The sequence below is a fragment of the Macaca thibetana genome, chromosome 3 (genome assembly GCF_024542745.1).
Source record: "Macaca thibetana thibetana isolate TM-01 chromosome 3, ASM2454274v1, whole genome shotgun sequence".
NCBI lineage: Eukaryota > Metazoa > Chordata > Mammalia > Primates > Cercopithecidae > Macaca > Macaca thibetana.
The window spans coordinates 127,489,561-127,517,312 of NC_065580.1; the positions used below are offsets into that span (position 1 = coordinate 127,489,561).

The 27,752-nt window shown below is 42.4% G+C and overlaps 1 protein-coding gene across 1 annotated transcript; it reads left to right on the top strand.

The window, feature by feature from the left end:
* Positions 1 to 8,770: 8,770 nt before the first annotated feature.
* Positions 8,771 to 26,903, top strand: LOC126950219 (zinc finger protein 722-like). The gene is given in 5 exon segments (XM_050783504.1): positions 8,771 to 8,809; positions 13,400 to 13,526; positions 14,011 to 14,106; positions 25,923 to 26,569; positions 26,571 to 26,903. Coding segments are annotated over 5 exon segments (1,242 nt in total).
* The last annotated feature ends 849 nt before the right edge of the window (positions 26,904 to 27,752 follow it).

The window sequence follows — 27,752 nt, forward strand, 5'->3', positions numbered from 1 at the left end:
CTACAGGTGTGAGCCACTGGGCCGGCCCCACCTTTTTCTTTTTACTTTTTAACATTTGGCCACTAGCACATTCAACAGTTACAAATGGCTCATATTTTACAGCAGAGGATTACCTCTTTTTTGAAATCTCAGGCTGTCTGCATGTATTAGTACATTTTCACACTGCTATAAACAAATACCTCAGATTGCGTATTTTTTTTTTTAAGTGGTTTAGTTGAATCATAATTCTACACGCCTGAAGAATCCTCAGGAAATTTAAAATCATGACCATGACAGAAGGTGAAGGGAAAGCAAGGCACATCTTACATGGTGGAAAAAGGGAGAGAACTTGGAGGAGGGACGTGCCACATTTTTAAACCATCAGGTATCTTGAGAGCTCCCTTACTATCACAAGAACAGCATAAGGATAATCCCCCCCAGTGATCCAATCACCTCCTACCCGGACCCTGCCCTGACAGGTGGGAATTACAACTTTTTATTTTTTCTTTGAGAAGGAGTCTCACTCTGTAGCCCAGGCTGGAGTGCAATGGTGCCATCTCGGCTCACTGCAACCTCTGTCTCCTGGGTTGAAGCAATTCTCCTGCCTCAGCCTCCCAAGTAGCTGGCACTATAGGCACGCGCCACTATGCCTGGCTAATTTTTGTATTTTTAGCAGAGGAGGGGTTTCACCATATTGTCAGGCTGGTCTCGAACTCCTGACCTCGTGATGGAGCCACAGAGTCAAACTATATCACTGCAAAGGATCCACAGCAAGGAAGGTCAGAACATCCAAATTTTTCTTTCTTTCTTTTTTTTTTTTTTTTTTTTGAGATGGAGTCTCACACTGTCGCCCAGGCTGGAGTGCAGTGGCACGATCTCGGCTCACTGCAAGCTCCCCTGAAAGGAGCTGGGCACATTCCTCAACCCCGGGCTCAAAACTCCCTGAGCCTAGCACAAACACATCCCATCCTCCCATCCCACCACCATATATCTCTCAAACTCCCTGAACCCAGTATAAACACCACCTGGAAAGTCTCCGATAAGGGGACAGCCGTTCAAGGTTACTGAAAGCGCAGGAGCCAAAAGAATTTCTTTGTTCCCCTGCAACTTTTGGGCTATAAAAAGCAAACGCTCGCATTGTTCAGGGCCCTCTTGTATACTGTGTAAAGGAGGGACCAAGTTTGAACTTGTAGTAAAGATCCTTGCCGCTTGGCTTTGACTCTGGACTCTGGTGGTCTTCTTTGGGGAACAAACAGTCTGGGCATAACATCTGGGGGCCCGTCCGGGATTCCCCAAGCCCACCAGACCCCTGGTCAACGGATCTGCTGTGATCGATCTACTGATAGGTGAGCTAGCTCGTCTCCGTTTGTCTGTCTGTGTCTGTGTGTCTGTTCTGAATCTGAATCTGTGACTCGCGAGGTCTGAAACTGAGGCTGGCACAGTCCTGGCGAACGCGCTATAGGACGGCCAGTGGAGACCGGTGGGAGACGTCCCCTGGCTCTCTTCTGATTTAAATTGCGATCTGAGTTGCCGGGAGCGTGTTCGCGATCCGGGCAATGTCTGAATCTGACCCCAGTCCCCGGGTGCGCGCTTGCGGTCTGAATCTGACCCCGGTCCCCGGGTGCGCGCTTGCGGTCTGAATCTGACCCCAGTCCCCGGGTGCGCGCTCGCTGTCTGAATTGCCCCAGTCCCCGGGTGCGCGCTCGCTGTCTGAATTGCCCCGGTCCCCGGGCTCCCGGCTTCCGGCGCCGCGCTCCCGGCCCGGTCCCAGGGCTCCCGGCTTCCGGCGCACGCTTCCGGCGCTGCGCTCGCGGCCCCGGTCCCCGGGCTCCCGGCTTCTGGCGCCGCACTCCCGGCCCGGTCCCCAGGCTCCCGGCTTCCGGCGCCGCGCTCCCGGCCCAGTCCCCGGGCTCCCGGCTTCCGGCGTGGGTCCGCGCTCCCGGCCCCGGTCCCCGGGCTCCCGGCTTCCGGTGCCGTGCTCCCGGCCCCGGTCCCCGGGCTCCCGGCTTTCGGCGCTGCGCCTGCGGCCCCGGTCCCGGGCTCCCGGCTTCCGGCGCCACGCCTGCGGCCCCGGTCCCCGGGCTCCCGGCTTCCGGCGCAGATTTCCTTTACAGGGATTCTAACCCACATTCCTTTACAAAAAGAGACACAGAAAGTGAGACTGGGGGGGAGAGGGAGAGAATGAGTGAGAGAGAGACCATAAGAGACGGGAGAGGGAGAAAGTGAGAAGGGAAATCGGAAAGAGAAAGGGGAGGAAACGGCAGACGTGGAGAGTCAGAGAGAGAGACAGAAAGAAAAAGAGACTGAGTGTGAAGGAGAAAGGACACGGGATGACAGAGAGAAAGAGAGCGCGCACGAGATAATGAAAGAGCAGGAGAGAGCAGGCGGAGGGGAGGCAGCCGGCACTCACGGGCCTGCTGAAAGGGAAAGTAACTTTGAGGGGCCGGCAGGGCGGACGCAAAGGCGTACTTTGCGGACTAGCGCCCCCCAGCCGCCTGACTCCACGGTGGCTTTACCCCTCCGGGAAATAGGACCCCCAGATGACACAGGAATGCCCAGGCTCCAGTACTGGCCATTCTCCACCAGTAATCTGTATAACTGGAAAACTCAGAGTGCCCTGTTTTCAGACAACCCCAAAGATCTACTGGCTTTACTGGATAGTGTCATGTTCACCCACCAGCCCACTTGGGACGATTGTCAGCAGCTCCTCCGAATCTTGTTTACCACGGAGGAGCGAGAGAAAATACAGGTAGAAGCTAGAAAGCTGGTCCCGGGGGACGACGGTCAACCGACTGCCAACCCCGACCTCATAAACGCGACCTTTCCTCTGACCAGGCCGGCATGGGACTACAACACGGCAGAAGGTAGGGGACGGCTACGCCTTTATCGCCAGACTCTAATGGCAGGTCTCCGGGCAGCTGCTCACAAGCCCACTAATTTGGCTAAAGTATATTCTATTCTGCAAGAAAAGACAGAGAGCCCAGCCACCTACTTAGAAAAATTAATGGAAGCTTTTAGACAGTACACCCCCATAGATCCAGAGGCTCCAGGAAGTCAGGCAGCTGTTGTAATGTCATTCGTAAATCAGGCAGCCCCAGATATTAAAAGAAAACTCCAGAAATTAGAAGACTTGGAAGGAAAGCGGATTCAGGACCTCCTTCAGATAGCCCAGTGGGTTTACAATAACAGAGATACTCCAGAAGAAAGGCAATTTAAGGCCACTGAAAAAATGACCAAGGTCCTGGCAGCAGTAGTACAGAAAGAGCATCTACAGCCAGAGTACACCCAACCCAGGCGGCCCCCCAAGGCATAATAATCTGAAAAAAGACCAATGTGCCTACTGCAAGGAGGCTGGCCACTGGGTAAGAGACTGCCCCAAAAAGAAACAACGAGGACAGGGACCCCCTAGGTCTACACCCGTACTAGTCACTCAAGATGAAGACTAGGGAAGACGGGGTTCGGATCCCCTCCCCGAACCTAGGGTAACTTTGCAAGTGGAGGGGTCCCCGGTCCAGTTCTTGGTCAATACGGGAGCACAGCACTCAGTCTTAATTAAAACTAATAGAAAATTATCCTCCAGGTCCTCGTGGGTACAAGGGGCCACAGGAGTTAAAAAATACCCATAGACAACACAAAGAACAGTAAACCTCGGAGCCAAGAATGTAACCCATTCTTTCCTGGTTATCCCTGAGAGCCCCTGTCCCCTATTAAGGAGAGACCTGCTAACTAAAATAGGAGCACAGATCCATTTCCTCCCTGAGGGGCCCATCGTGACCAACTCCCACAATCAACCCGTGTCCGTCCTAACTATAACCCTGGAAGATGAGTACCGGCTCCACCAGGAGCAAACGGCCCCTGACCAGGATATAGCAACCTGGCTCCAGCAATATCCAGAAGCTTAGGCGGAAACGGGGGGCTTAGGACTAGCAAAACACCGTCCTGCTTTATTTGTTGAACTTAAACCTGGGGCAGACCCCGTGCGGGTACGCCAATACCTGATGCCCCTAGAGGCCAAGAAAGGAATTGCCCCGCATATCCGCCGGCTCCTTGACCAAGGGGTCCTCCGCTCATGTCACTCACCCTGGAATACTCCATTGTTGCCGGTACAAAAACCTAATAGTGGAAAATACAGACCTGTACAAGACTTAAAAAAAATCAATAAGAGGGTTGTGGACATACATCCAACTGTGCCTAACCCATATACCCTCCTGAGTACCCTAAACCCTAAACATCAATGGTACACTGTTTTAGATTTAAAAGATGCTTTCTTCAGTTTGCCTTTAGCCCCTCAGAGCCAAAAGCTCTTCGCCTTCGAGTGGAATGACCCTGATAAGGGCATAAGTGGCCAACTGACATGGACCAGACTGCTGCAAGGATTCAAAAACTCTCCTACCCTGTTCAATGAGGCCCTCCATGAAGACCTGGGATAACTTTCCTGCCCCCAACGACCTTAAACCCTGCCTTGCTGCTGCCCAACCCGGACCTGGACGCCCCACTCCACGAGTGCACCGAGATACTAGCTCAGGTGCACGGAGTTCGAGAAGACCTGCAGGATCACCCACTTCCTGACGCCGACCTCGTCTGGTTCACTGATGGGAGCAGCTTCATGCATCAGGGCCAGAGGTACGCTGGAGCGGCAGTGACTTCAGAGACTGAGGTAATCTGGGCGGAACCCCTGCCCCCGGGGACATCGGCCCAGAAGGCCGAATTGATAGCGCTCACCCAAGCTCTTACCTTAGGGGAGGGGAAAAAGCTGACGGTATATACAGACAGCCGATATGCTTTTGCAACAGCGCATATACATGGGGCCATTTACAGGGAGCGGGGGTTACTGACGGCTGAAGGAAAAGAAATAAAAAACAAGCAAGAAATCCTAGCCCTGCTAACAGCCCTATGGAGGCCAGAAAAGTTAGCCATTGTGCATTGCCCAGGGCATCAGAAACTAACTACTCCAACTGCTCAAGGCAACTTTCTGGTGGACCAAACTGCAAGAAAGGTAGCGAAGGCTCCCAGCCAACTCCTTGCACTCCAGCTCCCTGACCCGGGCCCCCGGGACTTGCCATATTTCCCTGATTATTCAGAACAAGATCTCCAGTGGATTGACAAGCTTCCCCTGAAACAGATCCAGAATGGGTGGTGGACTGATACTAATGACCAAACTATCCTACCAGAAAAATTAGGACAACAACTGTTAGAACACATCCACCGAACCACCCACCTGGGTGCTCGGCAGATGATAGACCTGATCAAACGCTCTAAGCTCAAATTCAGACATACAGCCGAGATGGCCAGCAACATCGTGACAAGTTGCAAAGTCTGCCAGCTTAACAACGCCTATCCCCAATCCCAGGCTGCAACGGGAACAAGGCTCAGGGGAACCAGGCCCGGTATCTACTGGAAAGTAGATTTTACTGAGATAAAGCCAGGAAAATACGGGTATCGGTACTTACTTGTCTTTGTAGATACTTTTTCAGGGTGGACTGAAGCATTCCCCACCAAGAAAGAGACTGCTCAGGTTGTAGCAAAGAAAATCCTGGAAGATATCCTCCCCAGGTATGGCTTTCCCGTCCAGATAGGGTCAGATAATGGGCCGGCCTTCGTCGCTAAGGTAAGTCAGGATTTGTCTTCCATCCTTGGGGCAAATTGAAAACTACATTGCGCTTACAGGCCCCAGAGTTCAGGACAGGTAGAAAGAATGAATCGGACCTTAAAAGAGACCTTAACTAAATTGACTATGGAGACTGGCGCTAATTAGGTGGTCCTTCTCCCCTACGCTCTGTTCCGGGCCCGTAATACCCCTTATAGACTGGGCCTTACTCCTTATAAAATTATGTATGGCAGACCCCCACCCTTAGTTCCCAGCCTAAAAGATGATCTGCTCAAGTCCGAAACAGAAAATGTCTCTGAACTCTTATTTTCCCTACAAGCCTTGCAGAAAATTCATCAAGAAATCTGGCCCAAGCTGAAAGAACTATATGAGACTGGTCCCCCCGCCAACACCCCATCCGTACCAGCCGGGAGACTGGGTCCTGGTCAAGCAACACCAACAAGAGACCCTAGAACCCAGGTGGAAAGGACCACTCCAGGTACTCCTAACCACACCCACCGCCCTGAAGGTAGAAGGCATCGCATCGTAGATCCACTACACCCACGTCAAGCCAGTAGACCCAACCTCCGATCTTCTGGGACCAATCACGGCAGCGGCTGAAGCACCGGACACGTGGACTGTGGACAGAGCTAGGAACAACCCCTTAAAACTCACCCTGCGCCGGCAGCATAGCTCACTGCAAACATGCAGTTAGGTAGTCTAACCCTAACGTTAGTCGCCCTAGTGGCCGCTGGAGAAATCACAAAACCAGCTCATAATCCCTTTGTCTGGAGATTCTGGCTTTATGAAAACCGAACCCACCCTGGGCAACCTCATAAGCCCGGAAAATTACTGGCCAGTGCTGATTGCCCTTCCTCAGGGTGCAACAGCCCAATTCTACTAAATTTTACTGGTTTTCAAATAGCCAAACCTATGACACCAATAATATGCTTTGAGTTTGATCAGACTAAATACAATTGTAAACACTATTGGTGGCACCAAAATGCTGGCTGTCCTTATAACTATTGTAACATCCATAGACCCCGTTATTGGGGAGAGAAAAAACAGTTAGACCCTAAATGGCCCTTCCATCGTAGACGGGATAGAGACTTTTCATATACATGGATAGTTAGAGACCCCTGGAACTCCCGCTGGACCACGCCTCAACATGGGGCTGTATACTACTCCCCCTCCTCCACATGGCCTAGCAGTCACCTCTATCTGTGGCGAGGCCTTGTGCAAGTACTGCCCCTGGTCCACGGGAATATCCAACGACAGGAAAACAGACTAACACAAGACTTACGTCCTTTCTCCTGGTTAAAGTTATTACAAGAAGGACTAGAACTTGCTAACCTTACAGGACTTCATAGCCTGTCTGGCTGCTTTCTGTGCGCCACTCTAGGGCGTCCACCGCTAACTGCTGTCCCTCTGCCATGGGGATCCTCTACCTTTGCCCAAGCTAACAACCTCCGAAACCTCTCGTATGCTCCTATCCTGAACGTGCCCCTATACCTAAACCCCAGTCAGGAGAAGTTTCCCTACTGTTTCTCAAGAACCAATTCCAGCCTCTGCAGCATCACTGCAACGCCCCCTAATATCACCTTAAGGGCTCCATCAGGCATATTCTTCTGGTGTAATGGAACCTTATCTAAGAACCTACCTAGTCCTTCTGTTAATAACCTACTGTGTCTCCCTGTCACATTAGTTCCCCGGTTGACTCTACTAACTGCTGGTGAGTTCCTAGGATATACCGGTAACTGGACTAGTGCTGTTATTCACCCAGACCCTAGACCAAGACCTGCACGAGCCATATTTCTCCCCCTCATTGCAGGAATCTCCCTCACCGCATCCTTCATTGCGGCCGGACTGGCGGGGGGAGCCCTAGGTCACACCCTCATAGAAAGTAACAAGTTGTACCAACAATTTGCCGTTGCTATGGAGGAGTCGGCTGAGTCCCTTGCCTCCCTTCAGCGGCAGCTCACGTCCCTAGCTCAGGTAACCTTGCAGAACCGGAGAGCCCTAGACCTACTCACTGCAGAAAAAGGTGGTACGTGTATATTTCTAAAAGAAGACTGTTGTTTCTACATAAATGAATCAGGACTTGTAGAGGACCGGGTCCAACAGTTACGCAAGTTAAGCACTGAAGTAAAAACACGGCAGTTTGCTTCAGCTGCAGACCAATGGTGGAATTCCTCTATGTTTTCTCTGTTAGCCCCCTTCCTTGGACCCCTGCTAAGTCTACTATTTCTGCTTACCGTAGGACCTTGTGTTGTTAACAGAATTTTACAATTTGTTAAGGAAAGATCTGAGCCTAGCACAAACACATCCCATCCTCCCATCCCACCACCATATACCTCTCAAACTCCCTGAGCCCAGTATAAACACCACCTGGAAAGTCTCCGATAAGGGGACAGCCGTTCAAGGTTACTGAAAGCGCAGGAGCCAAAAGAATTTCTTTGTTCCCCTGCAACTTTCGGGCTATAAAAAGCAAACGCTCGCATTGTTCAGGGCCCTCTTGTATACTGTGTAAAGGAGGGACCAAGTTTGAACTTGTAGTAAAGATCCTTGCCGCTTGGCTTTGACTCTGGACTCTGGTGGTCTTCTTTGGGGAACAAACAGTCTGGGCATAACACCCCCTCCCGGATTCACGCCATTCTCCTGCCTCAGCCTCCCGGGTAGCTGGGACTACAGGCGCCGGCCACCACACCCCGCTAATTTTTTTTTTGTATTTTTAGTAGAGGCGGGTTTCACTGCATAACATCCAAATTTTAAAAATAATTGTCATTATATTCTTTCAATTTATGAATAACTATATTATATATCATTTATAAACGCATATGACGTTATACACAAGGTTAAACGCAAGTATCCTCTGGTGTTGACCTGGCTCAGATCAGGGAAGAAGACTTGCCTGTAAAGGCTGCTGCCTAGGCTGTTATTTTTACTTCATTCAGCCCAGTGATCAAATATTCTGTCATTCAGGCATGAAGGGTGGGGCCTGAAACCTTATTCAATCAGGGGCCGTGGACTAGAAACTGTTCAATCAGGCATGCAGCTGGAGAGACCAGGACGCTTCCGTAATTTTCCGGGTCCTTTGTGTTTCTCTGCGTCTAGAGCTCCAGTTCTTCTCTTCACGGCTCTGCGTCCTCTGCTCCTAGAGGCCAAGACTCTGTGGCTTCGTGTCCTGCAGGTATTCGCAGATTTATGGCTAAAACACCGGAATCCCCTGGAAGCCGAGAAACGGTGAGTACTGGGTCTGTCATCTGAGAGAGGGGCGGAAGCTGGTTGGAACCAGCTGAAAGTGGCTGTAGCAGGACCCAGACTTCCTCACAGTCCGCTCCGGGGTCTGAGGACCCATATCATCCTTGGCCCAGCTCGGCTCTTAGTCCCCTCGAAGCGGAAGATGCTGGGCAGCTCTGCCCTCCCAGCGCCTCATCTCACCCATTTTTGTTGTTTATAACGGAAAAGATTTAAGAGCAATGGGAGAACAATGAGCTTCTCCATAACTATTAAAATATAAGTTTCTTTTTCCCTGCCCTGCCCTATCAGACACCAGCAATCTTCTTTACAGTAATGGAAGCATGAACTGCATTGACCTCTTCCTACCAAACGGAAACAGGGCAGGCAGTGCATGCAGCCTTCCTTAGATGCGAAGGTTGAACTAAACTCTCCTGAATGTATCTTGAATCCCTCAAGTTTATAAGTTACTTGGTAATCTCGGCCCTGCTTTATGCAAAGCAACTTCCGGTTTCATTGAACTTTTTTTTTTTTTTTAAGATGAAGTCTCATTCTGTTGTCCAGGCTAGAGTACAGTGGTGCAATCTTGGCTCACTGCAACCTCCGCCTTCCAGTTTCAAGCAATTATCCTGCCTCATCCTCTCGAGTAGCTGGGATTACAGGCATGTGCCACACGCCCAGCTAATTTTTGTATTTTTAGTAGACACGGGGATTCACCATGTTGGCCAGGCTGGTCTCGAACTCCTGACCTCGTGATCTCCCCACCTTGGCCTCCCAAAGTGCTGGAGTTACAGGAGTGAGCCACAGCGCCCAACCCCTTGTACTATTTATGTCTCAGCTCTGATTTTGGTTATTTCTTGTCTTTTGCGAGCGTTGAAGTTGGTTTGATCTTACTTTTGAAATTCTTTTAATTGTAACATTAGATTTTTAAATTGAGATCTTTCTAACTTTTTGATGTGGGTGTTTCGTGATACACATTTTGTTCTTAACACTGCCTTAGCTGTAACAGAGATTCTAGTATGTTGTATTTTGGCTGTAACTAGTTTCAAAATTTTTTTTATGTCTGCCTTGATTTCATTATTTACAAAATAGCCATTTGGAAGATGATTACTCAATTTTTATGTAATTGCATCATTTCATATGTTTTTTGTGGTATTGTATTGAATTACTCTTCTATACATTTTCTTTTTAAAAGTAATGATAGAGAAACATAAGAAGAAAAAAATGCTGTGCTCTTAATCTAAATGCTAAAAATTATTCAATACTTAGTACCAACTCCCAGGGTGCTACGAAAATTAAATCACAAAATGTGTCATTCCCAACACAGTGTTCTGTGACATGCTCCTGAGCACACAGTACCTGCTTAATAAACATTTTATTAGTACATGTGTACATATTTCCTAGGTGCAGATTTACTCAGACATTGCTGCCTTCTGTTGTCCCTGTAAACTTAAAAAAGTCAACAAAAAATATAATATTTCAGCATGGTGGTTGGTTGTCTTTATTTGTATCACAAGTATGTGTATTGTGACAGACGTGGCGGGTGTAAGGGACTCTTTGCTGTGCCTGCTTTCTCTCGCTAATGCTAATAATGTGTCTGGGAAAGCACAATCAGCATTTACAGGGGACTTGTTGAAAAAGCCCATTCCTGGACCCTTTTGGATCCTGCAGAATCACTTTGCATAAAGCAGGGCCGAGATTATCAAGTAACTTATACACTTGAGGGGTTCAAGATACATTCAGGAGAGTTTAGTTCAACCTTCGCATCTAAGGAAGGCTGCACTGCCTGCCCTGTTTCCGTTTGGTAGGAAGAGGTCAGTGCAGTTCATGCTCCCATTACTGTAAAGAAGATTGCTGGTGTCTGATAGGGGAGGGCAGGGAAAAAGAAACTCATATTTTAATAGTTATGGAGAAGCTCATTGTTCTCCCATTGCTCTTAAATCTTTTCCGTTATAAACAACAAAAATGGGTGAATGTTTTCTTCAAGTCTCGGTCTTTCTGCCCATGGGCGTGTGTGGTGGTAGCAGGTGAATAGATTGTGCTTTAAAGGCATATTCTCAAGATGCGGGTTTGATATGTCCAGAGCATCTTATCTGAAAATACATTTCAGAGAAAGAGGAGGAAAAGAAAAAAATCACTTTTTCTCAGGCATGCATATCTCAGATTAAGCGTGGTGTCCATTCTGCCTTTGGCAATGCCATCTGTTCGGAACTTGCAAATTTTTACTTCTCTACTTGTACTGTTGATCCCTAATGAGTTCGTTTCAACTATATTTTTATCGTTTTTATGATAGGCAAGGGGTTCTGAAAAAAAATATTTTCTCTATATGCCATAACGTTCTATACATTTTCTTCATCTTGGATTCTTGTATGCCATGTAGAATTCTTACTACAAATTTATGACCTGCAATATTTAAAATGTTTCATTGTAGCTGTTGAACGTGAGAAGGTGTAAATACTCAATATTTCTACTGGGGAAACACAATTGTCTTTGGATATTAGTGAAAAGTGAAACATATCCTGTTGGGGTTTTATCTGTGTACTCTATTATTTCCAGGCAGAACAGGATTTAGAAAATGCTCATTTAAACAGAATGGCATTTATTACCCAGAAAGTTCTGAAAAAACTATTAGGAGATACTTGCTCTCCAGGGTGCTAAAGAAAGACTACTTAAAATTACTGTTAAAAATTACAGCACAGGGAAGTTATCTGCATCTTTGACTTTGCATAAAACTGATGTTTCTTTATAATTAAATTTAGGCCAAGTGTGGTGTCTCAGGCTTATAATCCCAGCACTTTGGGAGGCCGAGGCAGGCAGATCACATGAGGTCAGGGGTTTGAGGCTAGACTGGCCAACATGGTGAAACCTCGTCTCTATGGAAAAAACAAACAAACAAAAATTAGCCAGGTGTGTTGCATGCATCTGTAATCCCAGCTACTTGGGAGGTTGAGGCAGGAGAATTGCTTGAACTCAGGAGGTAGAGGTTGCAGTGAGACGAGATTGCAGATTGCACCTCTACACTCCAGCCTGGGTGACAGAGCGTGACTCCATCTCTAAAAAAAAAAAAAAAAAAAGAAAAACAAATATATGTACATCCATATAATTAAATTTGGATTACAGTTTACTTTTCTGAGAGGCGAGAAATACCACAGCAGTGATGTTGTGGCCTGTGTCCATCAGTACATAATACAAATGTATCCTAATAAAGTTGATAACAATGTTATTCACTTGGTTCAAGATCTCAATGACATTTTTTCCACTATTAATTATTATTCTCTTAATTATTAAGTACACTTAGGAGATTTCCTAGCTGAAGTGCATAAACCATCACATTTAATCTGGAAGTTGTCCTTTCTTTTTCGATGACTTTTTTTTTTTTTTTTTTTTTGAGACTGAGTCTCGCTCTGTCGCCCAGGCTGGAGTGCTGTGGCCGGATCTCAGCTCACTGCAAGCTCCGCCTCCCGGGTTTGCGCCATTCTCCTGCCTCAGCCTCCCGAGTAGCTGGGATTACAGGCGCCCGCCACCTCGCCCGGCTAGTTTTTTGTATTTTTTTAGTAGAGACGGGGTTTCACCGTGTTTGCCAGGATGGTCTCGATCTCCTGACCTCGTGATCCGCCCGTCTCAGCCTCCCAAAGTGCTGGGATTACAGGCTTGAGCCACTGCGCCCGGCTTCGATGACTTTTGCATATATTTGTCTTTTAAAAATGAAGGCTCTTATGTTTATTTACAGATGAGAGAAACTGGGAAAAACTCAGACTCTGCCGCTTACTGGATGTTTGACAAAATACTCTTAGTAGGCTAGAAACATTGGTGAGTTTGCTAAAAATTCAGAAATTCAGACTTTATCCGAAATCTCCTGAAACAAAATCTGCACAAGATCTTTAGTTTATTGCACATATTAAGACTTGAGAGGTACCTTCCAAGTCATCATGACTGTTCTATTTGAGAAATACACACCACTTATTCTCTATGACGTAAATATAGCACTCAAAAATAGTATGTCCAGCAGGTGAGGTAGGTCATGCCTGCCATCCCAGCACTTTGGGAGGCCAAGGTGGGTGGATCACCTGAGGTCAGGAGTTCAAGACCTGCCTGGCCAACATGGAGAAACCCCATCTCTAGTAAAATTACAAAAATTAGCCAGGCATGGTGGCTTACGCCTGTAGTCTCAGCTACTTGGGAGGCTGAGGCAGGAGAATCGATTGAACCCAGGAGGTGGAAGTTGCACTGAGCCAAGATCATGCCACTGCGCTCCAGCCTGGGCAACAGAGTGTGACTTGGTCTCAAAAAAAAGAAGAAAAGAAAAATAGAAAAAAAAGACATGTCTATGTTGATGCCCTTAATTTTAGAATTTATCATCCAGAAAAGTATCAAATCTACAGTTGTATTGTGGATCTTATGCTATTCTCTTTTCTCAGAGTTAGAGAATACTTCAGTGTTAAAAATTATCTTGTTGAATAATTTTAGTCACTCTTGTAACTGAAAACCACTTCTTTTTACTCTCTTAAGTCAAATACAAATCTCTGCCTACAGATACATGGTAACTGTTTGTGTGTTCATGAGTGTTTTTTTTGTTTGTTTGTTTTGTTTTTTCAGGGATTGTTGACATTCAGAGACATAGCTATAGAATTCTCTCTGGCAGAATGGCAATGCCTGGATCGTGCTCAGCAGAATTTATATAGAGATGTGATGTTAGAGAACTACAGAAACCTGGTCTCCCTGGGTGAGGAAAACTTCAATACACAATTCCTAATATATTGCCTTTCTCTCTTTTCTAAGATAATTTTGGTAATTTCTGCTTTGCATGAATATATTTTAGCTCTCCAATTTTAAGAAAATCTTGGGAATTCATTGGTGTAGAACAAATTCTTCACGATGTTTTATCTTGACCTGAACTTTTCCCTTTCCTGAGCTTATGTATCTTTTGCTCTAGGTTAGTGGCAATTCCAAAAATGTCATGGTGTAAAATAGCGTTTCCCATGCCTTAGAATTCAGTTGCCACCACCAATGTTTAATTCAGTAATACTGAGTAGTGAGATTAAGGACCCACAATTTTAAAATATTTTGTAAATATGTAGAAAGTTCTGTTATGAATCAATATTAATTTTCTAGAATTTTCTATTATATCCTCTTTACTAAGCATAATACTAGGTTGGTAGTTAAAGAATTCAGCAAGATTTATGTTACTTTTTTTCTTAATAAAACAGGTATTGCTGACTCTAAGCCAGACTTGATCACCTGTCTGGAGCAAAATAAAGAGTCTTGGAATATAAAGAGAAATGAGATGGTAGCCAAACAGCCAGGTAGGTGAGAGCGAATGAAGCAGATGACACAGATGAGAGGTACACAAATCAAGGAGGCAGCCAGCCCTTAAAATGTGGTCTGGGGAACTGTGCTTTGATGGAAAGAGTTTCTGAGAAGCTCAAGTCACTTTTTTCTTTTGCTCTCTCACAGGGACACCTTCTGCCCCATGCTGTTAAATTCTCCAAGGATTCTGCTTTCTCTTCAATAATCTTTTTTCAAGTTCACAGTGTGAGCCAAAGTTTTCTTTATGGCTTATCAGGGACTGAAAAAACTGACTGCTTTGCCATTGCTTTTGGGGACACACTAATATCTGTGTATTTTTGAGAAACTCTATGTTAAACAGTTAAAAAAAATTTTTTTTTGTATCGTGTCTAAAATGTGTGAGAATAGTAATTTCTGTTTCATTGGTGGTTGTCCACTTTTCTACACAGACCATTCTGGTTTTTATTACTATAGCCTTGAAATATAGTTTAAAGTTTTTTACAAAATTTTTTTTCATTTTTTAATTGTTATATATGTATGTATGTATTTATTTAGAGGCTGGGTTGTAATACTTGCTGTGGGGGGATATGCAAGCAGGGTATTGCTTATGTCTTCATTTTACTGTGTTGTATGTTTTAGATATAGATTCATAAATGGTATTTCTGTATTATATGATAATTTCATTTTTAATTATTTGAAGAACATTTATGATATTTTTATGATGGCTGCATCTCTTTTCTCATCAACAACTTACATAGGTTTCAATTTCTTTATATTATCAACATAGTTGGTGTTTTGAAAAAATTTCTAGTGGCCATTGTAATTGGTGTAAGGTAATTTTGTTTTGTATTGTGACTTTGTTTTGCATTTTTCTGTAAATTATTAATTTTGTGCAACCTTTCAAGTGCTTCTTCCCATTTGTGTGTGTGTGTATATATATCCTTTAAGTTCTAGGGTACATGTGCACAATGTGCAGGTTTGTTACATATGTATACATGTGCCATGTTGATTTGCTGCACCCATTAACTCGTCATTTACATTAGGTATTTCTCCTAATGCTATCCCTCCCCCATTCTCCCACCCCACGACAGGCCCTGGTGTGTGATGTTCCCTGCCCTGTGTCCCAGTTCTCACTGTTCAGTTACCACCTGTGAATGAGAACACGTGGTATTTGGTTTTCTGGCATTCTGATAGTTGGCTCAGAATGACGGTTTCCAGCTTCATCTGTGTCCATACAAAATATATGAACTCATCCTTTTTTATGGCTGCATAGTATTTCATGGTGTATATGTGCCACATTTTCTTAATCCAGTCTATCCTTTATGGACATTTCGGTTGGTTCCAAGTCTTTACTATTGTGAATAGTGCCGCAATAAACATACGTGTGCATGTGTCTTTATAGCAGCATGATTTATAATCCTTTGGGTATATACCCAGTAATGGGATAGCTGGGTCAAATGGTATTTCTAGTTCTAGATCCTTGAGGAGTCGCCACACTGTCTTCCACAATGGTTGAACTAGTTTACAGTCCCACCAACAGTGTAAGAGTGTTCCTATTTCTCCACATCCTCTCCAGCACCTGTTGTTTCCTGTTTTAATGATTGCCATTCTAACTGGTGTGAAATGGTCTCTCATTGTGGTTTTGATTTGCATTTCTTTAATGACCAGTGATGATGAGCATTTTTTCATGTGTCTGTTGGCTGCATAAATAAATGCCTTCTTTTGAGAAGTGTCCGTTCATATCCTTTGCCCAGTTTTTGATGGGGTTGATTTTTTTCTTGCAAGTTTGTTTAAGTTCTTTGTAGATTCTGGATATTAGCCCTTTGTCAGATGGGTAGATTGCAAAAATTTTCTCCCATTCTGTAGGTTGCCTGTTCACCCTGATAGTAGTTTCCTTTGCTGTGCAGAAGCTCTTTAGTTTAATTAGATCTCATTTGTCCATTTTGGCTTTTGTTGCTATTGCTTTTGGTGTGTTAGTCATGAAGTCCTTGCCCATGCCTATGTCCTGTATGGTATTGCCTAGGTTTTCTTCTAGGGTTTTTATGGTTTTAGATCTAACATTTAAATCTTTAATCCATCTGGAATGAATGTTTGTATCAGGTGTAAGGTAGGGATCCAGTTTCAGCTTTCTACATATGGCTAGCCAGTTTTCCCAGCACCATTTATTAAATAGGGAATCCTTTCCCCATTTGTTGTTTCTTTCAGGTTTGTCAAAGATCAGATGGTTGTAGATGTGTGGTGTTATTTTTGAGGGCTCTGTTCTGTTCCATTGGTCTATATCTCTGTTTTGGTACCAGTACCATGCTGTTTTGGTTACTGTAGCCTTGTGGTATAGTATAGTATAGTATAGTATAGTATAGTATAGTATAGTATAGTATAGTATAAGGTAGTATAGTATAGGTAGCGTGATGCCTCCAGCTTTGCTCTTTTTGCTTAGGATTGTCTTGGCAATGCAGGCTCTTTTTTGGTTCCATATGAACTTATATTTTCCAATTCTGTGAAGAAAGTCATTGGTAGCTTGATGGGAGTGGCATTGAATCTATAAATTACCTTGGGCAGTACAGTATGGCCATTTTCACAGTATTGATTCTTCCTATCCATGAGCATGGAATGTTCTTCCATTTGTTTGTGTCCTCTTTGATTTCGTTTAGCAGTGGTTTGCAGTTCTCCTTAAAGAGGTACTTGACATCCCTTGTAAGTTGGATTCCTAGGTATTTTATTGTTTGTAGCAATTGTGAATGGGAGTTCACTCATGATTTGGCTCTCCGTTTGTCTGTTATTGGTGTATAGGAATGCTTGTGATTTTTGCACATTGATTTTGTATCCTGAGACTTTGCTGAAGTTGCTTATCAGCTTAAGGAGATTTGGGGCTGAGACAACGGGGTTTTCTAAATATGCAATCATGTCATCTGCAAACAGGGACTATTTGACTTTCTCTTTTCCTAATTGAATACCCTTTATTTATTTTTCTTGCCTGATTGCCCTGGCTAGAACTTCCAACAGTATGTTGAATAGGAGTGGTGAGAGGGCATCCCTGTCTTGTGCTAGTTTTCAAAGGGAATGCTTCCAGTTTTTGCCCATTCAGTATGATATTGGCTGTGGGTTTGTCATAAATAGCTCTTATTATTTTGAGATATGTTCCATCAATACCTAGTTTATTGAGAGTTTTTAGCATGAAGCACTGTTGAATTTTGTCGAAAACCTTTTCTGCATCTATTGAGATAATGACGTGGTTTTGTCTTTGGTTCTGTTTATGTGATGCATTAAGTTTTTTTTGTGTGTGTATGTTGAACCAGCCTTGCATCCCAGGGATGAAGCCCACTTGATCATGGTGAATAAGCTTTTTGATGTGCTGCTGGATTCGGTTTGCCAGTATTTTATTGAGGATTTTTGCATCGATGTTCAGGGATATTGGTCTAAAATTCTTTTTTGTTGTATCTCTGCCAGGCTTTGGTATCAGGATGATGTTGGCCTCATAAAATGAGTTAGGGTGGATTCCCTCTTTTTCTATTGATTGGAATAGTTTCAGAAGGAATGGTACCAGCTCCTCTTTATACCTCTGGTAGAATTCAGCTGTGAAACTGTCTGGTCCTGAACTTTTATTGGTTGGTAGGCTTTTAATTATTGCCTCAATTTCAGAGTCTGTTATTGGTCTATTTAGGGATTCAACTTCTTACTGGTTTAGTCTTGGGAAGGTGTATGTGTCCAGGAATTTATCCATTTCTTCTATATTTTCTAGTTTATTTGTGTAGAGGTGTTTATAGTATTCTCTGATGGCAGTTTGTATTTCTGTGGGGTCGGTGGTGATATCCCCTTTATCATTTTTCATTCTGTCTATTTGATTCTTCTCTCTTTTCTTCTTTATTAGTCTTTCTAGTGGTCTATCAATTTTGGTGATCTTTTCAAAAAATCAGCTTCTGGATTCATTGATTTTTTTGAACCCTTTTTTTGTATCTCTATCTCCTTCAGTTCTGCTTTGATCTTAGCTATTTCTTGCCTTCTGCTAGCTTTTAAATTTGTCTTCTCTTGCTTCCTAGTTCTTTTCATTGTGATGTTAGGGTGTCGATTTTAGATCTTTCCTGCTTCCTCTTGTGAGCATTTAGTGCTACAAATTTCCCTCTACACACTGCTTTAAACGTGTCCCAGAGATTCTGGTACATTGTGTCTTTGTACTCATTGGTTTCAAACAACATATTTATTTCTGCCTTCATTTCATTATGTACCCAGTAGTCATTCAGGAGCAGGTTGTTCAGTTTCCATGTACTTGTGTGGTTTTGAGTGAGTTTCTTAATCCTGAGTTCTAATTTGATTGCACTGTGGTCTGAGAGACAGTTTGTTGTGATTTCTGTTCTTTTACATTTGCTGAGGAGTGCTTTACTTCCAACGATGTGGTCAATTTTGGAATAAGTGTGATGTGATGCTAAGAAGAATGTCTATTCTATTGATTTGGCTTGGAGAGTTCTGTAGATGTCTATTAGGTCTGCTTGGTGCAGAGCTGAGTTCAATTCCTGGATATCCTTGTTAACCTTCTGTCTTGTTGATCTGTCTAATGTTGACAGTGGGGTGTTAAAGTCTCCCAATATTATTGTGTGGGAGTCTAAGTCTCTTTGTAGGTCTCTAAGGACTTGCTTTATGAATCTGGGTGCTCCTGTTTTGGGTGCATATATATTTAGGATAGTTAGCTCTTCTTATTGCATTGATCCCTTTACCATTATGTAATGGCCTTCTTTGTCTCTTTTGATCTTTGTTGGTTCAAAGTCTGCTTTATCAGACACTAGGATTGCAACCCCTGCTTTTTTTTGCTTTGCATTTGCTTGGTAGATCTTCCTCCATCCCTTTATTTTGAGCCTATGTGCGTCTCCGCATGTGAAATGGGTCTCCTGAATACAGCACACTGATGGGTCTTGACTCTTTATCCAATTTGCCAGTCTGTGTCTTTTAATTGGGGCATTTAGCTAATTTACATTTAAGGTTAATATTGTTAGGTGTGATTTTGATTCTGTCATTATGATGTTAGCTGGTTATTTTGCCCGTTAGTTGATGCAGTTTCTTCCTAGCATCAATGATCTTTACAATTTCACATGTTTTTGCAGTGGCTGGTACCGGTTGTTCCTTTCCATGTTTAGTGCTTCCTTCAGGAGCGCTTGTAAGGCAGGCCTGGTGGTGACAAAATCTCTCAGCATTCGCTTGTCTGTAAAGGATTTTATTTCTCCTTCACTTATGAAGCTTAGTTTGGCTGGATATGAGATTCTGGTTTGAAAATTCTTTTCTTTAAGAATGTTGACTATTGGCCCCCACTCTCTCCTGGCTTGTAGAGTTTCTGCCAAGAGATCTGCTGTTAGTCTGACAGGCTTCCCTTTGTGGGTAACCTGACTTTTCTCTCTGGCTGCCCTTAACATTTTTTTCCTTCATTTCAACCTTGGTGAATCTGACAATTATGTGTCTTGGGGTTGCTCTTCTTGAGGAGTATCTTTGTGGCATTCTCTGTATTTCCTGAATTTGAATGTTGGCCTGCCTTACTAGGTTGGGGAAGTTCTCCTGAAGAATATCCTGAAGTGTGTTTTCCAGCTTGGTTCCATTCTCCCCATCACTTTCAGGTATACCAATCAAACGTAGATTTGGTCTTTTCACATAGTCCCATATTTCTTGGAGGCTTTGTTTGTTTCTTTTTACTCTTTTTTTTTTGTCTTAACTTCTCTTCTCGCTTCATTTCATTAATTTGATCTTCAGTCACTGATACCCTTTCTTTCACTTGATCAAATCAGCTACTGAAGCTTGTGCATGCGTCACGTAGTACTTGTTCCATGGTTTTCAGCTCCATCAGGTCATTTAAGGTCTTTTCTACACTGTTTATTCTAGTTAGCCATTCATCCATTCTTTTTTCAAGGTTTTTAGCTTCTTTGGGATGGGTTCAAACATCCTCCTTTAGCTCAGAGAAGTTTGTTATTATTGATCTTCTGAAGCCTACTTCTGTCAACTCATCAAAGTCATTCTCTGTCCAGCTTTGTTCTGTTGCTGGCAAGGATCTGTGTTCCTTCAGAGGAGAAGGGGTGCTCTGGTTTTTAGAATTTTCAGCTTTTCTGCTCTGGTTTCTCCCCATCTTTGTGGTTTTATCTACCTTTGGTCTTTGATGATGGTGACCTACAGATGGGGTTTTGGTATGGTTGTCCTTTTTGTTGATGTGGATGCTATTCCTTTCTGTTTGTTAATTTTCCTTCCAACAGTTAAGTCCCTCAGCTGCAGGTCTGTTGGAGTTTGCTGGAGGTCCACTCCAGACCCTGTTTGCCTGGGTATCATCAGCAGAGACTGCGGAACAGCAAATAATGCAGAACAACAAATATTGCTGCCTAATCCTTCCTCTGGAATCTTCATCTCAGAGGAGCACCTGCTGTATGATGTGTCAATTGGCCCTTACTGGGAGTCGTCTCCCAGTTAGGCTACACAGGGGTCAGGGACCCACTTGAGGAGGCAGTCTGTCCGTTCTCAGAACTCAAACACCATGCTGGGAGAACCACTGCTCTCTTCGGAGCTGTCAGACAGGGATGTTTAAGTGTGCAGAAGTTTCTGCTGCCTTTTGTTCAGCTGTACCCTACCCCCAGAGGTGGAGTCTACAAAGGCAGGCAGGCTTTGTTGAGCTGCAGTGGGCTCTACCCAGTTCGAGCTTCTTGGCCGCTTTGTTTACCTACTCAAACCTTAGCAATGGTGGATGCCCCTCCCACAGCCAGGCTGCCACCTCGCAGTTTGATCTTGGACTACTGCGCTAGCAGTGAGCAAGGCTCCATGGGTGTGGGACCTACTGAGCCAGGCACGGGATATAAACTCTTGGTGTGCCGTTTGCTAAGACCATTAGAAAAGCCCAGTATTTAGGTGGCAGTGTCCCGACTTTCCTGATGCAGTCTGTCATGGCCTCCCTTGGCTAGGAAAGAGAATTCCCCCGATGCCTTGCTCTTCCCAGGTGAGGCGATGCCCCACCCTGCTTTGGCTCACCCTCTGTGGGCTGCACCCACTGTCTAACCAGTCCCATTGAGATAAACCAGGCACCTTAGTTGGAAATGCAGAAAGCACCCATCTTCTGCATCAATCACACTGGGAGCTGCAGACTGGAGCTGTTCCTTTTTGGCCATCTTGGAACTGGGTGTATATCTGTTTTATTAAAGTTTAGTTTAATCATTTGTCCATTTCTTTTCTTTTTCTTTTCTTTTCTTTCTTTTTTGTTTTTGAGATGGAGTTTCTCTCTTGTTAGCCAGGCTGCAGTGCAATGGCACAGTTTTGGCTCATGGCAATCTCTGTCTTCCAGATTCAAACAATTCTTCTGCTTCAGCCTCCTGAGTAGCTGGGATTAGGGATGTGCCACCATGCCCAGCTAATTTTGCATTTTTAGTAGAGATGGGTTTCACCATGTTGGCCAGGCTGGTCTCAAATTCCTGACCTCAGGTGATCTGCCCACTTCAGCCTCTCAGAGTTCTGGGATTACGTGTGAGCCTCTGCACCAGGCTCATTTGTTCATTTCTAAATCAAGTAATTATTAGATTATTAAATCATCAGTTATTGTTGTCTAGTTCTAGGAGTTGTTTATATATTCTCAATATTAAGTCATCACATGTGATTTTCAAATATTGTCACCCATTTCTTGGGTGACAGTGTCACTCTATTAAATGTTTTATTTGATTGCAGAAATTTTGAAGTTTAGTCCAGTTAAAGTTTTCTGTTCTCCTATTCGTGGCTCATACATTTGATGGCATGTCTAAGAAAATGGTGCCAAGACCAATGTCATGTCTTTCCACTGTATTTTTTTCTAAGAGTTTCATTAGTTTTTTTTATTAGTCTAAGTATTTTGTTTAAAATATCTTTTGTATATGATGCGATTAAAGTATTCAACTTCATTTTTTCAATGTAGATATCCAGTTTTCAACATTATCTGTTGAAGGGATGATATTTTCTCCATTGTCTGCTCATGGCAACCTTGTGGCAGATTATTTGGTCATGCACAGAAGAGTTCATTGCTGGTCTCCCTATTTTATCATGTCTTTATCTGTCTTTTTGTGAATACCACATACTGTTATTGCAGCTTTTTATTGTGTTTTGAAATTATGGAGCATAATGCCTCTGTGTTTTTCATGTGCGTTTCTCTAGATATAGTTCATAATAAAATTTAAAAATTTTAAACAATATTTCAGGAATAAATATACTTTTGGAATTTTGATACAGATTATATTAAATTTGTTCACCACTGTGGGTTATACTGACTTCTTAACAAATTAAGTTGTCACTTAAATATGTTGACCCTTGAGCAAAAATATTAAATTAAATTAAATTATATAACCTTGTGCAAGAATATATTGAAGAATGTGTTTATTTCCACATATTTTTGATTTGCCAGTTTTACTTTTTTCCTTTTCAGTTTTATTTAGTTTTGATTAGAAAACATACACTGTATGATTTTGCTTTTCTTAAATTTTTTTCGACACAGCATTTCTCACTCTGTTGCCCAGACTGTAGTGCAGTAACACAATCTTGTCTCACTGCAGCCTCAACCTCTTGGACTCAAGTAATCCTTCCACCTTGGCCTCCTGAGTGGCTGGCACTACAGGCCTACCCTACCAAGCCCAGCTAATTTTTTTTTTTTGAAATGGAGTCTTGCTCTGTTCCCCAGGCTGGAGTGCAGTGGTGCAATCTTTGCTCACTGCATCCTCCGCCTCCCGGATTCAAGTGATTTTCCTGCCTCAGCCTCCTGAATAGCTGGGACTACAGGGGCCCACCAACACACCTGGCTTTTTTTTTTTTTTTAATTTTTTTTTTTTTTTTAGTAGAGATGGGGTTTCACCATGTTGGCCAGGATGGTCTCGATCTCTTGACCTTGTGATCCACATGCCTTGGCCTTCCAAAGTGCTGGGATTACAGGTGTGAGCCACCGTGCCTGGCCATGCCCAGCTAATTTTTAATTATTTGTAGAGACAGGGTCTCACCATGTTCCCAAGGCTAGTATCAAACCTCTTGCCCCAAGTGATCCTTCCACCTTGGCCTCCCAAAGTTCTGGGATTACACCTGTGAGCCACTGCACCTGGCTGATCTTTTTAAATTTACTAAGACTCGTGTGTTCTAACAGAATGCACCAGGTGCAAATAAGAATATTGTGTATCCACTTGCTTTTGACTGGAGAGCTCTGTACATGTCTGTTTAGCCTATTTGGTTTGTGATATGGTATAGATGCCCTCCAAATCTCATATTGAAATGTAATCTCCAATGGTGGATGTGGGGCCTAATGAGAGCTGTTTGCATCATGGAGACAAATCCCTCATGAATGACTTGGCACAATCCCCTTGGTAATCATAGAGTTCTCAGTCTGTTAATTCACATGAGAGCTGGTTGCTTAAAGGAACCTGATTACTCCACCTCACACGTGCATCATCTTTCACCATGTGACATGTTTGGTTCTTTTTTGCCTTCCACTATAATTGTGAGCTTTTTCATATCCTCACCAGAAGCAAATACTGGCATATACTTCTTGTACAGTCTACTGAACTGTGAACCAAAGAAATCTTTTTCTTTATAAATTACCCAGTCTCCGGATCACGAGGTCGGTAGATCAAGACCATCCTGGCTAACACGGTGAAACTCCGTCTCTACTAAAAATACAAAAAAATTAGCCGAGCATGGTGGTAGGCGCCTGTAGTCCCAGCTACTCAGGAGGCTGAGGCAGGAGAATGGTGTGAACCTGGGAGACGGGGCTTGCAGTGAGCCAAGATTGCACCACTGCACTCCAGCCTGGGCGACAGAACAAGACTCTGTCTCAAAAAGAAAATAAAAATAAAAATAAAATTACCCAGTCTAAGGTTATTTTCTATAGCATTGCAAAATGAATTCATACACAATATAATGTTCCTCAGGTTTTCTGTTTTTTAATTGATTTTTGTATTTAAATTTTTAATTTATTATTGAAAGTGAGGTCTTAATGTTTATAATTTTATGTTGCTATTTGATTTCTTGCTTCATTTTTGTAAATATTTGCTTTATACATTTTGAAGCCCTGATGTTATATATGCATATACATATAGATAGACATAATAGTTATAGATTCCTAGTAAATGGACTCATTTTACCATTATATAATATCAGTCTTTGTCTCATGCTAGTAATCAGTCTTTGTCTCATATTAGTAACTAGTAACATCTCATGCTAGTAATAGCATTTAAGATAATATGGATTATCTTAAATTTTATAAATTAATATATACATTTCTTTTGTGTGTCTATAAAGATTTTTTCTTTGTGCTACATTAGAGATTTTATAAAACCTGTTAATGCTACAACAGTATATTTTAACCTGGTTTAAAAAAATGACTTCAGTTGCATAGAAAAATTTGTCCTCATTATATCTACCCTATGCTTCTATTGATGTTGCTAATTGTATCATTTTATGTTTTATGATTTTTTTATGCTTATATCTTTCAAATTTTAAAGAATAACTAAAAATGTTTTCTGCAGCATCACAATAATACCACGGATTTGTTTTGTGTGTGTATATGCATGTTTCTCAAAAACATGTATTTTATATGATTATATATTTTTTTCGTCTATTATTTTAAGTTGAAAGACCTCTTTTCAGCACTTTATTTAGGGCACATGCGGTGCTTATATGTTTTTCCAGCATTTGTTTATTCTGGAAGATCTTTATTTTTTATTTATTTTATAGTACATTTTTTGCTGGTTACATTATTCTCACAATGAAGATTTTTTCTTCAGCCTTTGACCATTTAACACAGTTCTTTTCTGACCTGCAAGGTTTCTGTTGACAAATTCACTGGTTGTCTCAGAGGACTAGGCTTGTAAATAATACCTCATTTTTATCTTGCAGCTCCCAAGATTATATTCTGGTTTGTGACTTTTGAAACTTTGCTTAAATATGTGTTATGGATCTTTTTATATGTGTATATCCTAGTTTGTTTGTTTAGTTTCTTCATTTTTTACATTACTTTTTTCATACTTTAAATTTATTTCAGTTACTCTTTTTTACCTCCACAATTGTCTATTTTTATTATTCCAAGCCTTTTGTTGATATTCTCACTTATCTGATGTCTGGTTTTCCAGTTTTCTCATTGAGCAAAATATGGATTATCTTAAATTTTATAAATTAATATAGACATCTTTATTTTTATAGTTGCTTTTGAAAATTTTGTTTTTTTTTTATTGGACCATGTTGCCCAAATACTTTGTATACATTATAATCTTTGGTTAAGATTTAGACATTAACATAAAACTGCCTTTCACAATCTTTATAATGCAGCTCTTTTCTGGTATAGCCTGAAACCAATTGTTTTAGGTAGAGGTTCTGGGAGTCTCCCAAATATGTTCTCATGATGTGTCTTGTCTGCAATTTTGTATTTATTTTTCAGTTAGAAGACTTCTTCACATTTCTTATTACTTGTCAATAACTACTTTCTACACCTATTTTCCATCCATGGTACTGCAGTCTTTCTGCTGTTGTAACATTCACTTTTGATCTCAAGACTTAAAGCTGTCATTAAAGGCACCATGTTCTATTGGGGATGAGGAAGGGCTGTGTTGGGTAAATGTAGCTGACTTTTCTTTTCTCTATATATGGCTTTTGACATTGTGCTCACATCGGGCACACACTTACTCTATAAATTTCCACCAAAGGTATTTTGATTACTATGATGTTGTTACATTTATACATCTATGAAGGAATTGTGGCCTGTAGTATTTTAATATGCCATTTTGCTAATGTGCCTTGTATAATTTTATATATTCGATTTGTAAAGTATATTTATCTGAGTCTAGTAAGTGCTGTAACTTGTGATTTTTATGTCTTTCAGTTACATGTTCTCATTTCACCCAAGAACTTCATCCAGAGCAGGGCATAAAAGATTCACTCCAAACAGTAATACCGAGAACATATGGAAAATGTGGACATGAGAATTTACAATTTAAAAAATGCTGTAAAAGTGTGGGTGAGTGTGAGGTGCACAAAGGAGGTTATAATGAAGTTAACCGATGTTTGTCAAATACCCAAAACAAAATATTTCAGACTCATAAATGTGTCAAAGTCTTTGGTAAATTTTCAAATTGCAATAGACATGAAACAAGGTGCACTGGAAAGAAATATTTGAAATGTAAAAAATATGGCAAATCATTTTGCATGCTTTCACACCTAAATCAACATCAGATAATTCATACCAGGGAGAAGTCCTACAAATGTGATGAATGTAGCAAATCCTTTAACCGCTCCTCAAACCTTACTGCACATAAAAGAATTCATACTGGAGAGGAACCCTACAGATGTGAGGAATGTGGCAAAGCCTTTAGGTGGCCCTCAAACCTTACTAGACACAAGAGAATTCACACCGGAGAGAAACCCTACACATGTGAAGAATGTGGCCAAACCTTTAGGCGCTCCTCAACACTTACTAATCACAAGAGAATTCATACTGGAGAAAGACCCTACAAATGTGAAGAATGTGGCAAACAAAGCCTTTAGCTTATCCTCATCCCTCACTGAACGCAAGAGAATTCATACTGGAGAGAGACCCTACAAATGTGAAGAATGTGGCAAAGCCTTTAGCGTATCCTCAGCCCTCACTGAACACAAGAGAATTCATACTGGAGAGAAACCCTACACATGTGAAGAATGTGGCAAAGCCTTTAGCTGCTCCTCAACCCTTAAGACACATAAGAGAATTCATACTGGAGAGAAACCCTACAAATGTGAACAGTGTGACAAAGCTTTTAAGAGGCATTCAAGTCTTGCTAAACATAAGATAATTCATACTGGAGAGAAACCCTACAAATGTAAATAATGTGGCAAAGTCCAGCCCTCAGGTCTCATAATACAGAAAATAATTTATACTGGAATAAAACATTACAAGTGTAGAGAATATGAGAATATGGACAAGCCTTTAACAAGTTCCAAACCTTAATAGAAAATTAGAGAATTCATATTGGACAAAAATTTTATAAATGTGAAAAAATGTAACAAAGCCTTTGACCAACCCTCAAACCTTAATGAACCCAAGAGAATTTATTTTAAAAAAATGTATTTTTTTGAGATGGCATCTCCCTTTGTCACCCAGGCTGGAGTGCAGTGGCACGAAGTCAGCTCACTGCAACCTCTGCCTTCCAGGTTCAAGTGATTCTCCTCCCTCACCCTCCTGAGTAGCTGGGATTACAGGCATCTGCCACCACTCTGGCTGATTTTTGTATTTTTAGTAGAGATGGGGTTTCACCATGTTGACCAGGCTAGTCTTGAACTCCTGACCTCAGGTGATCCACCTGCCTCAGCCTCCCAAAATGTAAGAGAATTTATATTGGAGAGACCCTAGAAAGGTTAAAAAAAAAAAAAAAAGCGACAAAACCTTTAAGCACATCTTAGGCCTTACACAATATCTGTTCATTTGTTCTAGAGAGAAACCCTATAAAAGCAAAGAATGTGGTAACGCTTTTAACTAGTCTTGAACCTTCATTATACATAAGAGAATTAATATTAAAGAGAAACCCTACAATAAGGAATATGGCAATTTCTTTAAAAAGTCCTTAAACCTGAATAACTGTAAGATAATTGATATTGGAGAGAACCCCTGCAATTGTAGAAAAAAAATGTGGCAAAGCCTTTAACTGGTTCTCCATCCTTATTTATTAAAAAATTTTAT